Source organism: Caretta caretta, chromosome 18 (assembly GCF_965140235.1).
Source record: "Caretta caretta isolate rCarCar2 chromosome 18, rCarCar1.hap1, whole genome shotgun sequence".
Taxonomy (NCBI): domain Eukaryota; kingdom Metazoa; phylum Chordata; order Testudines; family Cheloniidae; genus Caretta; species Caretta caretta.
In genome coordinates, this window is record NC_134223.1 from 21,790,532 (window position 1) to 21,807,034 (window position 16,503).

General features: G+C 44.3%; 1 protein-coding gene across 9 annotated transcripts in view; it reads left to right on the forward strand.

Annotated features, from left to right (window-relative positions):
- KCNAB2 (potassium voltage-gated channel subfamily A regulatory beta subunit 2) overlaps positions 1–16,503 on the forward strand; it is a 107,483-nt gene that overhangs the window by 71,059 nt on the left and 19,921 nt on the right. For 5 of the 9 annotated variants that reach the window (XM_048825262.2, XM_048825263.2, XM_048825264.2 and 2 more), the window contains 4 exons: positions 5,900–5,943; positions 8,757–8,794; positions 10,500–10,579; positions 16,360–16,404. In XM_048825262.2, coding sequence (XP_048681219.1) covers positions 5,900–5,943; positions 8,757–8,794; positions 10,500–10,579; positions 16,360–16,404 — 207 coding nt within the window. Of the gene's footprint in view, positions 1–4,775; positions 4,821–5,899; positions 5,944–8,756; positions 8,795–10,499; positions 10,580–16,359; positions 16,405–16,503 lie in introns of all 9 variants that reach the window. The other 4 variants (XM_075121189.1, XM_075121188.1, XM_075121187.1 and 1 more) reach the window with 1 other exon arrangement.

Here is a 16,503-nt window from a genome sequence, read left to right on the forward strand (position 1 = left end):
GATCTTAAAATGATGAGAGAAAAATGAACCATGTAAATGTTATTTGGCAAAGATTTTCAGGAGTGACAAACAATTTTTTGGTTGTGTTGCCTTTTGGGTGCCCAACCTGAGAGGGGACCTAGCATCAGTGGGTGGCTTTTCAGCCCTTTCTGAAAATCAGCCTCCAGAAACACAAGCCACTTTGAAAATCTCAGCCTTGCAACATTTGAATGTTTCTTATTCAGTATTTATGCCCTTTGCCACATACCCGAGGTGGACACGCTGCCTCCCACGTAGTCCGGAAGCTAGAGACATATGCTGTGTTGGGTCCTATTCCTCTCTAGATTGTAACTTGCATAGCCAATTATTTGAGACAGAGTTCTGCTGAGGTGAATGTAGACTGGTGGGAATGTTGGGTGACTCCCAGAACAGGGAGAATTTTGGGCTTCAAAAAAATTCCACTATCCTTCTGAAGACCATCAAACATGTGAATCAGAAATGCTGATTTATTATGTAGTTTGTTCACTCCCTGGGAGGCAAGCATGGTTTTAAAAAACCCAACAAAATGCTGGTGGATTGGGTAGTGTAGTCTGCTGGTACATGTTTAATAGTTTGAAAAGCACATCTGTTACTATCCTCTTCCAGTGCTGAGGAAGGGAAAAGGTCTTTCTACTTCCTCATGGAAGTGTCCCTTCACCATTTCCAGCTCCCTGGCAGTACTGAATAAATTGCACAAGCCTCAGGTTGTGCCTTGCTGTGTGGTGGCTTTTTTTGCGAGGGCTGTGTTAAACCACTAATAACACAGGTTATTAAGGGAGTATGGGTGCCAACTTGTTAAGGAAGTGTGTGTTTGTTTCATCTTTTAAACTAAGTTGTACATACATATAGCTTTAATACAAGCCTTAACTTCTATACCAGTGGTCCCTGAACTTTTTACCTTGTTTCCTCCCTCCTCTTCCCCCCCCCCCCCGCCACCCCACAGGGCCAGGAGCAGGGCCATGGCTCTGGGAAAGGAGTGGGACGCAGACAGGGGTAAGGGGGCTGAGGCTTAGGGCCACAGCCGGGGGCGGGAGTGGAACCTCAGCTGGGGACCAAGGCCAGTGGCTGGGGCCCCGGCAACCAGGAATGGAGCTGGGTGGTGCTCCCTCCTCACCCCCATCGGGGCTGGCCCAGGCCCCAACTGCGCCCCACCAAACATTCCTCCATGTTCCCTTGGGGGGCATGCCCCACAGTTTGGGGACCTCTGTTCTACACAGTGAATCAGAGTAGTATAACAAGACCTGAGGAATATTAACCGTCGTCTACAGTTAGTAACTATTATTACTGTTGTTTAGATTTGCTCTGTTCCCAAATCCTAGATCCCTTGATCAAATTGCTGCTTGCGTGAGGCTTCAGTCCAGAGATCACTTTCTTTTCGATCCCAGTCCCTGAAAGAACAATCCTGTATCTGGGCTATTTTCATAAATAGAGGATTTTTTACTGTATTTCATCATAGCCAGTTTCGTATATTTGAGTGTAAAATCATTAGGAGCTCGAGCTCTCTAGAAAAATGCCTTGTCACTGAACTAAAGAACAGCGACGTACTTACCGTACAGGCAGGTCCACACGAGAAGTGCTTCATGGGCACAGCTGCGGAGAAGACTGAGAGGGGACATGAGAACAGTTTTCAAGTACATAAAAGGTTGTTACATGGAGGAGGGAGAAGAATTATTGTTCTTAACCTCTGAGGATCGGACAAGCAGCAATGGGCTTAAATTGCAGCAAGGGAGGGTCAGGTTGGACATTAGGAAAAACTTCCTAACTGTCAGGGTGGTTAAGCACTGGAATAAATTGCCTAGGGAGGTTGTGGAATCTCCATCATTGGGGATTTTTAAGAGCAGGCTGGACAAACACCTGTCAGGGATGGTCTAGAAGATAATACTTAGCCCTGCCATGGGTGCAGGGGACTGGACTCGATGACCTCTCGAGGTCCCTTCTAGTCTGATGATTCTGTGAAGATGCTGTATGCCAATGGGAGAGCGCTTAATGCCCCAATTTATAGCTTCTTTCCTTTAGTATCTAGGAATCTGTATTGTACTTTAAACCTGCAAATGACTCTAGTTTCTGCTGGACTGTGGTGGCTGCTGCTGCCGTGTGTTACTATATAGTCTTCATTTCCCCAGGTCCTTTTATTAGTAGAGGTTGTTAACCATTTAAAGAGGTAAAGGCCTCCACCTTCCTGCAGTGAACCAGCCTTCCTAGATGTGCTTACTTCAAAGCTGTAGACACTAAGCTGAGAGAGTGCAAAAGTCCAGAAAAGTTTTAATGGCTGGGTTATTAGAGTCTTTATAATTTGAATAAATAGATTTTTTTAAGCTTGATGTCGGTTGTAGACATTAAATATGGAAAAGGTCTTAGGTGATCCTAGTCTAGTCCAGGGATGGTCAATTTATTTTTTGTTAGGGTTCAGATTTCTTGGTCAAGGTGTAGTCAAGGTTCAGACTCCAGAGAAAATAAAAACAACAATAATTATAATAATAATTAATAAAAAGATTTCAGGGTCTGTTCAAAAGGGTCTGGCAGTCCGGATCTGGCCTGCAGTCTGCCTATTGACTCTCCCTGCTCTAATCCATCCCTAGCCAGTACCGAATCCGTCCCTAGGACGTGTCCCCACATCTTCGGGCACGTCTACACTACAGCGCTACGCTGATGCAGCTGCGCCACCGTGGCATGTCTGGTGAAGAAGACATGCTGTGCCCACGGGAGAGCGCTCTCCCGTCGTCGTCATTACTCCACCGTGGCGAGAAGCGTAAGCTACGTTGGCAGGAGACAGCACCAGCGTGGATAGCACGAAACTTGTGTCTATGCGGGGGTGGCTTTTTCACACCCCTGAGCGATGTAAGTTAGATCGACTCAAGGAGTTGTATAGACCTGCCCTTAGAGACGAGCTCTACTCTGAAACAGCAGCAATGCAGAGAACGATCTAGGGACTTAAAGGCAAGTGAGCATCTCAAGCCAGTTTGTTTTACTAAGCACGTTTTCTTATCTTTTCATTTTCATTTTTATTTCTTAAACAAAGTTCCTAATGTGACACAGGAATTGAAACACCACCTGGGTCTAACAAGCAATATTCAATAGCAGTGAAATATGCAGGGGCTAAATGAAGTGCACCCGCGCTTTCTGATGGCTCACGCTAACAGCTTTTCCAGTAGACTGCCATTAGTCTTTTCTATGCGGTTGAACAGACCTGAGCCAGAGCTAATGAAGGCCGTTCACTTGGCATGCTGTTTCTAACACCACTTCTTCACAGTGTTCTGCTTTTGTGCCACTAGAAAATATCTGTGCAAATCAATTTTTTTTTATAATGCTTTAAAGATTCTAAACCCCAGATTGAACTAGTTTATTGAGAGAGGGAGCAGCGTGCGTTCTGGACACCAAACCAGGAGTCGGGAACTCCTAAGGTCGAAATCCCAGCTGTGAGATTGGTTTTCCCTGTAGCTCTGGGCGAGACATAGACTCTCTTCTCATGAGTGTTCCCTTCTTAAAACTGGAGTTAAGTTATCTGTATCATATTCATTAATATTTTAAAGCCCTTTGAAAATTGAAAGAGTCAAATGTGCCATAACGTTGCAGAGTTCATATCTGTTCACCAAATTATATGCTCGTTATAGACATCATTTGTTTCCAGCTATTAAATTCTTACCCTATCTACTCTGAATTTTCAGTTTGTGTTCTCTCTCTCTCTCTGTGTTAAAAACACCATTGTTGTAAAACTGCTGGATGCCATAATGACTCTGGCTTAATCATATAAAGCAGATTGAATGAGGTCACTGCTACTGCCACTTTACATTATTGTGCAACTGTAGCGTACGGCGTTTCAGCAGCCATCTGTGATCTAATAAGTGAATTTTGTGTCTGAAAACCTTGCATTTGCTGTTTTATTTTCCACTAACATGCGGCTGGTTTTCCATGTTTAATTGTCATAAATAGTTCTGATTTTGTACTCATTTTTTGAGCTCTAAGTAATTGCCCAGGAAAAGAGCATTGTGTGATGCAGATAAATTTCTTGAAATGACCTTTTCCTGGTTTTATTCTGTCATATATAGTTCATTTGCAAGTAGAAAAAGCTGATAAGAGATTTCACATTCTTTCGCTTTTGTTTTATCCCTGCAGATGTGCTGTGTGCAAAATTATGCATTTTCTGTTGACACTCTCAAGTTGCAAAGTGCTTTTGTTTTTCAGTTGGCAATAACTAAATGTCTAGTGTCTAAGTAACAGCATCCTTTCCATTCCTACTGTGTCTGTGTTTGTTGTCTCTTTAGATATTTATCTCCTGTTTTGGTTGCAAAAATAGGAAAATAATAATGTTACTTGACATTATCAATTGTTGTTTAATACCTCATTCGAGTCGGGGAAAAATCATTCTCTATCTTCTCTTCCTTCTTTAACTAAATAGCTTCTCAATTCATGGCCTTAATTTTGTAGCCATCAATATGCATTTAGAGGGGGTAATGCCTTCTATCGTTTGGTTTATTGATTTAGTATCAAGGATGGTCTAGATAATACTTAGTCCTGCCTCAGTGGAGGGGATTGGACTGGATGACCTAACCAAGTCCCTTCTGGTTCTACATTTTTATGATTCTATCTTTGTGCTGCTGATTTCATACTTTCATTTCTGTCACAGTTTTCTTCAAATCCAGTTTATTCATAATTTTACCTTGTGTTTATATCTCTCTCTTTCATGGTTATTTCATTCCTTATCATGTTCTCATTACCTTCTTGCTTTTTTTCTGTTTTGCTCTCTCTCTTTTTACTAGGCTTGAATGTGGCCACCCTAAGCTCTTTAGAGCCTTGCAACCCAGGTTGGTAGGTTTGTGGGGGGGGCTCCCAACCACCGGGTCACCTCAGAACAGTTATACTAGCTGTTTATTCCAGGTAATTTTGCAACACGCATCCTCATTCACTGCCTGTCGGACTCTACTTTGTGCATCTTCCGTCCATGCTAACTCAACTCTTGTAACTCACAGATGTGTCACAGGCTCTTCAATCCATATTATTTCGGGGGTTAACTGTGCTCTTGTAAAGGGACTAATGTTATCACACCAGCATGTGATTTTGTACCTGTTCAATGACCAACATGAGGTTGGTTGGTTGCGAGGGGGTTGTTAAGTGTCGTACCAATAACCATGACTTACTGGTTGAGTTTGCATGTTCTTTACAATACACCTGGTACACTGTAGGGTGTGCCCTTCAGAGCTTTCTTACAATAATAATGCAGTCTAATTTTCAGTGTTTCACTTTATCAATTCAGTACAAAGACCAAATAGAAAACTAGAAAATCCAGACCACCACCACCATGAAAACAGCGTGTTGTGTGTGTTTGTGTGTGTAAGTAATTATTAAGAACAGGATCAAAAAGTCGTCATTAAAATAGTACTGAAATTATCTTCCAAGAACAGTGAATGCAGAGGATAAAAGTTATTTTTAATGCCTTTTATTTAAAGTGGCTTCACGAGCATTGCCTTTTTTTGACAGTGTGGAGGTCTCTCTTCCTCTAACTATCTATATATGCATACATATGTAGCTGCATAATTTCCCTGTAGGGAAACCAGTAATTTCACTTGATCAGCAGTTGAGGAGAAGTGTTATGAACTGCCGCTCCACGGTGGTGCCTGGGGAATACATTGTACTCATGGTTCATTCAAAGACAAGAGCTTAGCTAAACACTTCCCGTACAGCACTTTGTGTTGATTGGAGTGCAACTGAAGGGCACGGAAACCCCTGTCCTTTCTGTGTATAGTTTTGGAAACTGATGTTCCTGTGACGTTTGCTGAAGGGATGGGGATTGGGGACACCACACGTATCATCTGTCCCGTGTAGCTATGGCACATCCTATTTCTGGCATTTCCACTGGTTATTAAGAGGTGTTTCTCTTTTTCAGAAATCTTGGGAAATCAGGGTTGCGAGTATCCTGCCTTGGCTTAGGTAAGTGACTTGATCGTCGGGGGCACTCTCTCATACCTCTCCAGTGTCCATTGGTAAGCAATCATCTTCACAATGATTTCTTCCCTCAGTTATTTAAGCAAGAGACAGGCCCCCAAGGTGGAGGTGGCAGGTGAAGGGAGCTGCACCTTTTGCATTGATCAGAGCGATGTTCCTCTGATTCCATGTTGCATTAAAAATGGATGACCCGAAACCGGATCCAGCTACTAGTGCAGTAATTCCCTGCGTTGTTGTTGCTAACTGCTGGTTACCAAGTAACCAGATGTAACCACAGATTTCTGTTCTGTCCTAAACCTCAGCATTTCCCCCAGTGAATCAGCCTGGATCGTGGCCTCTCAGACAGCATGGTTACCAGACTCTGAAATCCTCCTGTGTGCTTAGTGCATGTTGTATCCCCGATTGGTTTTCTGTATTAAAATATGTGGTGGTTACAGGTTTACTTGGGCTGCTGTCATGGATGGGTTCACAAACAGGCATCTCTTTGCGTTTGCTCCTCAAGAGACCCATGTGCTCAAGACATTTAAAAGTATGTCAAAAGAAACATTTGTGCCATTTGCTGCATATGGTTGTCAGAGCACTTCAGCACGTCACACGTCACACATGAATTTGGTTTGCAAAGACACCAGCCCTCAGTGAGGGCTAAGTCCACGCTCAGTTTAAAGCTCAGCCGTGAGCTGCCGAGTACACTTGGCTCTCTTTGGCTTCTTTGTGATGTATGACACAAGCTGGCCAGGTTGGGGAATGGAATTCTGCTTGTTCGGTGCTTCTTATAGAAATAGCAGAAACCTCAAGTGTAGTTGTTGTTGTTTTTCTGGAGTAGCTGCTGTGTGTGTCTTGGCGAATGTCTGAGTGACAAGGGACTGCCACGGCTACAGCTATACTGCCTGCCACCGTTGGAGAACGTAGGTTTAGTTTAAGCTCTCACACCTTCATTGCAAGGTGAGCAGTTAAATCTTTTGACAGAAGCATCCTGTATCCAAAACGTTAATAAGTCCAAGAAGTTAAATAAGTATTAACAAAAAGAAACCGGAGAATTAAACAATCTGAGTAAAAATCCCGTCTCTTTCAGTTGATCAACGTTCACGGTCTTGACTTTTGCCTGTCCAGTCCCCAGAGACTCGCACCTTGACATTTTAATGTAAAAGACAAACGGAAAACTAAAAATGTTGCTTGTTGGGGGGGGAAGAGAAACATAGAGGCCTTTTTTATCCATCGTAAAGAAGGAAAAAGAACATGCCGAGGGTTTTCCCATTGTAGTTCACTTTTAAAAGAAAAGCCGTTTGAGTCACCATCATGAAAACGAAGCATCCGAAAAATGTAAACAGTGAAAATCAGTTTTTCTTGTCTGAATGAAATTTTATCAAACTTTTCAAAAAGAAAAAAGGCATTTTCCCCTGGGCTTATAACAAGCCTGAGAAATCTCAGCCCAAAAGGTAATTTGTTTTTCAGATTTGTCAGTGTCTGAAAAGGGGGGCATTAAACAGAACTGTTTTATCAGCCCTCCTACTAGCATTGGTAGTAGAGCACTGTATCTGTTAAAGGGTACCAACAACTTAAGACAGCTGCTGCCCCTCACAGCGTGGTGACTGCAGAAAGAAATGTCTGATTCTTCGAGTGCTGTCGTTCAGATGGACTGCAATGAACAACTTAAAACCTCTTTTTCTTTATGTGAAACGAGCTGCAAGGCATTGTTCTCACTTCTTCATGAACACTCGTGTTCAGAGCTTCCAAGTTAATGTACTTCAAGAATGATCCACCCTTGAGCTGTAGTTTGCAGAGTTTGTGCAGAATTCAGAATCTGCTGTAACTGATTGTATCCAGACAGGCTAACTTTCTAGATATTTGGTTGCTCAGATAACGTTCCAAATGTGGAGTGAGTGCAACCAACGCACCCTTGTCTTTCTAAGGGCTTGTCTACATGGGAAAGTTATACTGGTATAAGGAAAGGTGTGTATTTAAACCGCTGTAGTTATACCAGTAGAACTCCCCATGTGGACCCTCTTATTCTGGTGTGTGGGTGGGTGGGGGATCTTTTTCCAGCTTAGTTTGTCATTTTGGAAGGAGTTGTACCTGTCTAACTGTTCTGTATAACTGGAAAAATGTGTTGTGTAGGCCAGCACTGAGTCTGCAGAGAAGCTGCACCAGTACCTCTGTGGCTCCTCGTGCCTTTGCCAAGCTGCAGCAGAGCTAAAATTGGCCAGCATTGAGAGAGCTCTGGGTATCCGCTATCTGGAGTAGAATAGGGAAGGCAACAGCGCGGAGAGGAAGTGGCAAACAGATGAGCTATTACAGGTTCCTGGTCTGGTGATTCATGCTGTAATGGCAAGTAGGTGTTGCAAATGGCAAGGGCAGAAGTACAATGCTCCATCCCAGTTTGGTGGGAGGGCTTGACCTGGCAGGAAGGCGTTGGAGAACCCTAGCATTTGGTATCCTTGAGCATCCACCCGGATGATAAGAGTCTTCTGCCCGAGTCAGGCAAATACAATGAGAGAGGGAGACAGTCTAAATGCAACAGCAAGAGGTAGGGAGGCCCTGAGAGCCTGGTTCACTCATCCACCCACAGGCTCTGGGCAGGGATATTTTATATCCCAGAAGGAAGAACAGTGGGGCCAGCTTGGTTTTGACAGGCTAGCATAGGACTGACTGCGTTTGGATTGTTCCAGTGTTTCTCTGTTTTTGACCTACAGATTAATTCAGTCTGGAGCTCCCTTTTCCACAGTTATAGTGCCTTTCAGAGCACAGCTAAGTTGTACATGTTTTGTACTTTGAGTGTTTTCCCTTCTTTCCCTTTACAGGGACATGGGTGACGTTTGGAGGGCAGATTACAGATGAGGTAAGAATTGTTCCCTGTTTTGCGCTGCCTACTCCATAGGTCAAAGATACAGTTCTTATTTCAGTCTCCTTTCATTGTACTGAAAATCCCCTTCAGGAGACTCCGCAGTCTAGTTCCTTTTATTATTTGAAGTGACCGAGCCTCAGTGTTGCCAATAACCTTTTTATGGGAAATCTTCATAATGAATAAAGAACAGGAGGACTTGTGGCACCCTAGAGACTAACCAATTTATTTGAGCGTCAGCTTTCGTGAGCTACAGCCCACTTCATCGGATGCAACGAAATGTAGGTCACGAAAGCTCATGCTCAAATAAATTGGTTAGTCTCTAAGGTGCCACAAGTCCTCCTGTTCTTTTTGCGAATACAGACTAACACGGCTGCTACTCTGAAACCTGTCATAATGAATAAAGGTTCTGTAATACTTACCAGTTTTCACTATAGAGATGCATAAATATTCATGTTTGTCTGACATGTTTCAACTTTGTTTTTCAAATTAGCTAGATTCATTTTTATGATTATGGCCAAAAGAAACAAAAATTATCCTTCCTTTGGCTAATTATTATCCACCAAGACTAGTACTTACTGCTGAGCAAATAATTTGCAGCACATAATTGGTGAATAATTTCCAAGAACAGAGACTAAATTCAAACCAAATACTTTTCACAATTGTTCCAGGAGGAGTTTGCTCATGAGCTGTTTGTTCCAGCTATCTAATATTCAAAATTTGAGATGCATTGGTTAGTTTAATTAGACACACAGGTCACATGGTAGCCTTTGTGATCCCTAACTCGGTGAGCATTAGTCTTAAACACAAATAATTAGCAATGAAAGACTGGTTCTAAGAGTTCAAAATTTGGCGTCAGCACATAGTCTCAAGTGACTTTGTACGAACACCCTGGTCTGTAAGGTGATTTGCTGTAATGTTTGTGGGAAATGAACACAAAAGGGGGCACAAACACAGCTGAATGTAGCAGATGCTTTTGTTCAAGCAAATAGACTCAGAAAACATGAACAGTTCTGTTCCATTGTACATGGATGTTGGAACTTGAGTCTCATGGGGATGGTGAAGTTTTTAAGTTCGTGTTGTTTCTGTGAAGCCAGACTCTCAGAAGGTATAGTCAGTTTACCAGTAACATTTGTGAAACACATGTTGCACCTGTAGCCTTCCCTGGTAATACAGATTAGGAGGCAACTTTATAGTCATCCGTTCAGGACACCTTCTCCATTCTGTGTAGTAAATGTGTACAACGCAATACTTGCATCACGGTTTTTCTGAGCCAACAGATGCTAGCTGTAGTCTGAGCTAATACCATAAAAAATCAATTTCCTGAACACTGGATTATAAAAGTGGGAGGAGAAAAATCATATTGCAGTGTGTGCTTGTTATTCCCTCTTTATATTCATAAGCTACTGAGTGCATCCTGATATGGGGGAAAATATGCTGGACTTAAATAGTGTGCAATTTGCATGGTATTTCTTTGCCATGAGGCCAACCGTGGCTGCCTAGAGTTAGGCATCTAAATAATCAGATCACCTCATTAGGTGACCAACTTTAGGCAGCCTAATTTGTAATGTCTGATCTAAGCATGCTACTGTGTGCTGTGTTACACTTGCGTTTTATTGATATAACGCTCATGCCAAGGGGTTTCTAGGCTCCTGCTTTCTACAACGGGCTCTCTATAAACGTTACAAATGTTTCTTTGCAGATGGCGGAACAGCTGATGACTTTAGCATACGACAATGGCATTAACCTGTTTGACACAGCAGAAGTCTATGCTGCTGGGAAGTAGGTACCTTCTATGTTTATCTAACCAGGAGACACAAGTAGATGTGTTTTAATGAATGGGTGATTGCTGTAAACATTCAGCATGACACTTTCCCTGGCTACCTGACTTTCCCTGATCGAGGTGCCTTTACTATGTTATATTTTCTCCAGTATTTTCTCTTTTGCTCCGGAGTTCTCTAAAACGCACACAGACCCCGGCCCAACCCCAAAATGTCGTGTTCTGGATTCCCTGCAAGACTCTTTGCTGTGCCCCTTGCTCTTTGTGCTCTCACTCCCTGCCCTTATGGAGAGCAAAAGAGCAGAGCAGGAATGAAATCTGGGTCTCACCTCAGCGGGTGGCCGGTGCTTACTCTCTAGTATTTAACCAGCTTTATTACAGCAGAGACTCCTGTCCCATAAAGTTTTTCTCCCAGAATGATGATGTCCCTTCTGCATTCCTTTGCCAGTGAAAATCCAGGTGGTTTTTTAGCTTCTAATTAAATGCTCTTCACTATGGAGCACACAGGCTGCGCCTTCACTGCGAAAAAGGTGTGTGTTTCCATCAGGATGGCTATCGCCAGGTAAAATCCCAGTGGGAACAAGGCATGGGAGTATTTACCTCATCTCGCTACCTTGAGGTAAACCCCTTATTGTCGAGGAGAGGGGTATAAGGTTGAACACAATTAGCTTCATCGAAGTAAAAACAGCTACATCTCTGCTTGGATTTTACATGGCGATAGGTATCCCAATGGAAAAACACTTTCTGTGGCAGTGAAGACACTGTCTGCATTCCCCAGCCGTTCAAACTATGACTATCAACCCCTAAGCCCCAGCACTGCTTCAGCCCAGTGACAGATTGCAGATACGTTTTCCCTTAATCCCCCTGCTCTGACTGTATCACTCGGCCAGGGGTCCCATCTAATTTTCTGTTCATGGCAAAGGAGCAATCACTGGGGAGGAGTGCCAGGGTGTTCAGCGCTCCTGCCAGGTTAGCCAGGCATTTCATGGTTTAAGATCCAAACAAAAGCTGTGTTCACCCAACAGAACAGACTGTGAAAGAGGTTGAGAAAAATTGTTTGAAAAGTTAGTTGTCTCCGTTGCTGCTCCAGCCTGGGAAATGCGGTGAGAAAGGTCAGCAGCTGTGCCGCGTTTAGTCTCAAACTCGGCTTGGGGGCAGGACATAATACAAGTTGGCCTGTGCAAAACGCACTCCTGAGAGCCACAAAATTGTTACAGCCTCTCTATGTCTTGAAGGGTAAATTCATGGGGCTTGGTTCCTCGACACACTGCCTGCCTCCTGGCTAGTCTCAGAAAACCACTATGGGATCTAGCCAGGCCTATAAACCCAGCTGGGTGCAGGATCTTGGGCCTGCTCAGAAACGGGGCCCAAATAAGTACTGTAGATAGACATCCGCTCAAACTGCCATTTCCCACTGGCCCGGCACAGTCAGTGAATCAATGTATTTTATTTCTGTTTGTTTCAGTGCGTTTGAAGCACTTATCCCTGACTCCAGGTGCTTCGACAGCACTGAAACAGACAAAATCAGAGAAAAAGTCAAAAAAAGATTCTGCACAGATGTCTCACGTGGAGAACCCAGTTCTCCTTCAGAGAACGAGCTGCCTCCGTCCCCTTGCCTACGCACCGTGAACTGCGAAGGAGCCTGGGTCTGTCTGGACTAATAAGTGGGGGCACCTGCTCAGAAGAGATGAAGACTTGGAAGGCAGAGGTTGTCAAGGGATTAGGATTGTACAAATTGCTATGAAATGGTGCTTGAGCAGCTATAGCTCATCTCATCTACACTGACTTTGACCAGCACCGTGACCAGGCAAAACGAGGCTCTGCTGTGAACCAGAGAGGGGTGCATGGGCAACCATCGATTTGGAGGGACCGTCAGTAAATTACAAGCACCAGAACCTGTCTCAATCGTTAGAAAAATGTCACAGCCTGATGCTGATGAAAAATGAAATAGAAGAAGTAGACGCCATGAGGTGCAGAACGTTTGTTCCTGCTCTCACTGGGTTTCCGTGGCATTTGCTTGCATATTACTAGCAGGTGGTCTGAATCCCTCTGTGTGTAACTGGGCATGGATTTTAGACAGGCTGGCAGTTCTTTTGCCTTTGTATGTGGTATCCTGGTTCAACAGGTCAGACTGTGAGTAGCAGGGGAAGTGGGGGTTGGGCCGCCCCATCCCTTTCACATCTAAAAAATATATTTCTTCCGAAGTTTTTATGAGAAAAAAATGAATACAAAAAAGGACTGAGGGAGAGAGTTTGCTGTGCAGTGTCTAAGGGGAGGTGATGGGTGATCAGTACAGGGAGACACATGGATGACAGCATACAGGGGGAGCAGTGCAGTATGCATTTGGTCTAGAGGCAAAACCCGACTGTGTGGAAAGAACCTCAAATTTCCTAATTCTTTCCCAGCTCAAGGCAAGCTCTACTGGTCATCACTACAGCCCTGCCTTGCTGAGAGTCCAGACAGCTAGGCCACCAGCACTGACATGGTGCCAGTTCAGGGGTTTTCCCTACCAGAATTAATGAACTGAGCTCCTGGGGCAAGATCCTCCATCTGCCCCCCCAGTTTTACAGAAGACCCATGCACAAGTCCTGTGCGCCACTCAACTGCCTCTTCAGGCCTATGGGTCATGAGGCTAAGTTTCACGCAGAATGATTAAAACTTGCTCGGAAGCAGAAACAACCCCCCCCCCCCAGATGTGTTTGAATGAACTCACTTATCTAGAGCCAGATCCTGAGAGTCAAACTCCTGTTGAACTCAAGGGTCTTTGAACCTGATCCTTAGATGTTATCAAAGAGTAGCCTCCCTCTAATTCCCTGAGGCCAGAAAAGTTACATCTGGGAGTCAGCGTTGCCTCTGAGATTTAACAGATGCTTGTTCCTGTTTCAGTTCAGGTGGCTGAAAGAGTTTGAGATTGGTGCACTCCATTTTTTGGTTGGCTGACCACAGCCTGTTCTATCCTCTTGTCTCGCTGATGGTACAGCACTTCCTGAGTAACCCAGCTTATCTTCCATGCCATCAGGAGCAGAGCAGGACAGTTTTTATTTTAAAAACTCTTCTTTTTTGAAAAATTTCTGAATTTGTGGCTGAAATTTTCTTCTTGGTAGTTGTTAAAGAACTAGATAAGTTCATAGAGGATAGGTCTATCAATGGCTATTAGCCAGGATGGGCAGGGATGGTGTCCCTAGCCTCTGTTTGCCAGAAGCTGGGAATGGGTGACATGACTGGACGGATCACTTGATGATTCCCTGTTCTGTTCGTTCCCTCTGGGGCACCTGGCATTGGCCACTGTTGGAAGACAGGACCCTGGGCTAGATGTACCTTTGGTCTGACCCACTGTGGCCGTTCTTATGTGTTACAGAACAGGTAGGCACTCTCTCTTGGCCCTTTTCTCGCCCTATAATTTTTTTGTTTGCCTATAATAAAGATCCTAGCGTCTACTTCTTCAATAGCCCTTTGTGACAGTACTCACTTGCAGTGTTTCTTTCTGGGAAAAGGCGGCACGTTCTATGGAACGTTTATATGTTCATGACTTATGTGTGAATGGGCTGCATTAGGAGAAGACAGGAGATACGGAGAGCTGACCCTATTTATTTATTTTTTCTTATGAACTTTTCCGACAACGAGAATCCGCTGTGCTGTGGTACAGCTAACCCATGTCAGCACAGTGACTTTCTCCTCATTAACCTTTCCACTCCTCTCCTTCCATCACTTTGTGCCTGGGCTCCGATGAAATATCGTAGCTCTTCAGCGTCGTGACGCATCTGCCTGTGTGTCCCTACAGCGCCTAACACAGTGCAGCCTGGTCTTATTCCTGTTGCTGTCTGAGCAATAACAAGGGGTAAGCTGTGAGGAGGGCCGAATGATGAGAATGTGGCGGGCAACAAAACGAAGGCCTGGCGCAGGATACTTGTAGGTAGAAATTGCAATCATTCCCGAAGGGTCATGAACAGACGCTGGGTGTCATGGCTGCCTTGCCATTTCCATGTTGCTAAGTGGGAGGTTGTGTCCTAGCGAGAAGGCAGGAAGGTCCAAGTATGGAAAACATGGAGAATCACTTTTCCTGTAGCTCTTAGGGAACATCTTTTGGTGATTAAGTGTACTTGAAAGCATTGGTGAAAGAGTCTCAACATGTCGTGTGCTGTGTATTAAACCCTAGCGACAGTGAATTAATTGGGATGACTGAAAGTGTTCATCTGTGTCGTGGAACCTTTTATTGACTGTACGAAATGAAGGTCCTGCAGTCTGACCTGTTCAGCGTCTCATCTTTGGTTTTAGACACTTGCACAGCACAGAACAAATCCAATGAAGCGTCACGCATGTCTCTTTAAGTTAATGACTAAGGGTCGGTTTTTCCGGTCTCCTCCCAAAGAGACGCAGTAACGTTGTGACTGGAAAGGATGAAGGTTCCAGAATGTAGTATCTGAGAGGTTTCATGAATAATTGCACATTAAAAATTAAATTGCCCAGGAACAAAATATGCCTGATATGGCCAAGAGCGAAGATCAATTCAGTTGTGTGTGTCTGGGCACTCCACACAGTCCAAGCACAGATGTTCGCATGGCTCAGTTGGTAGCGTCCTCGCCTCTGGGCCACACTGGAACTTGGGCTCCTACCCAGAGCTGGCACAGCAGTGCCAAATAGGAACAAGCCACACACATTAATCCCAGTGTGATGTTCAAGTCCATGTATTTATTTCAAAATCGAAATGTTGGAGGAGCCAGTCCTGCAGCAGCATCTACAGGGGCAAAGAAACCTGCCAAAGCGGGTTTGAGCAACGGCTATGGAATTGGCTCCTGACATGGCAATGGAGAGCTGTCTCTGGAGTGGGGTGTGTGAGAGAGGCGTTACGTATAATGGAAGAATGTCTCTCTCTTACCTGTGGCTTTGGTCTTCCTTACCTATTGCCGCTCTTGCTGGAGAAGACATGCACAGTTCCACTCCAGCACATCCCAGCCGGAGATCCCACTAGCAAACAACCTGAATCTCTCTGACCTGTTTTCTCACTCTAAAGAAGAGAGGCCATTATGAATCCTATTTGTAGGGAGTCATTTGTGCCATGACAGATCTGAATAGCCAAATCCTGCAATTATCAGCCATGAGCCACAGTACTGCTAGTGGGCTGAGCTCCGATAACCTGAACGCATGCCATGTTTTGTCCAGCCACGCCCTCCCTTCGCCACTGATGGGCTCCGTTTGTCCATACAAAAGAGGCTGAGGAGATGGGTGACATCATATTCAGCTTTCACGATCTGTGCCTGCCATGAGTCCCGTGGGAAGTAGGGTTGGGATCGGTTAGTGAAGGGATGCAAAGGCCCAAGTGAGCAGCACAGGGGATGTGGTGGGTATAAATGTAATGCACATTGCATTCTTGTCCCATCTCTGTTGCTAAGATGTATAGCAAGCAATTAGAGAGAGCATTTCTTTATACACTGCAGGACAGTGCAAAGGAAGGAGGAAATTACGTTGCCTGTGGCCAGGATATTTTTATCTTTGACCCTGACAAATGCCAAGAAAATTCCAGCTGTCACTTGATCCTGTACTGCAATGTAAACAACCTGCAGGATTCCTCTTTGTTCAGAGAGCCCATTAATAGCCATTGGAGTGGGTGGGGCATGGGGTAGCCTCAAATTGTCTTGTTCTCCATAGCTCCTTAATAACATTTTAACACCAGGGATTTGAAATACATGGGATCCCTCCATTGAGAGCCATGATTGAAATGGTTTGGACCTAATTTCTATACCAGTCTGATGAAATCATCATTTTTGTTTCTCTCTCATTGCAGGGCCGAAGTTGTGTTGGGAAATATTATTAAGAAGAAGGGTTGGAGGTAATTTTATTCTTCCTTAAGCCAAGTGCCATGTTAGAACCAGAGTGTTTCATTTTTATGCCTTGGGCAGTTTCCTTGATAACTGCCGTGTTTGATACG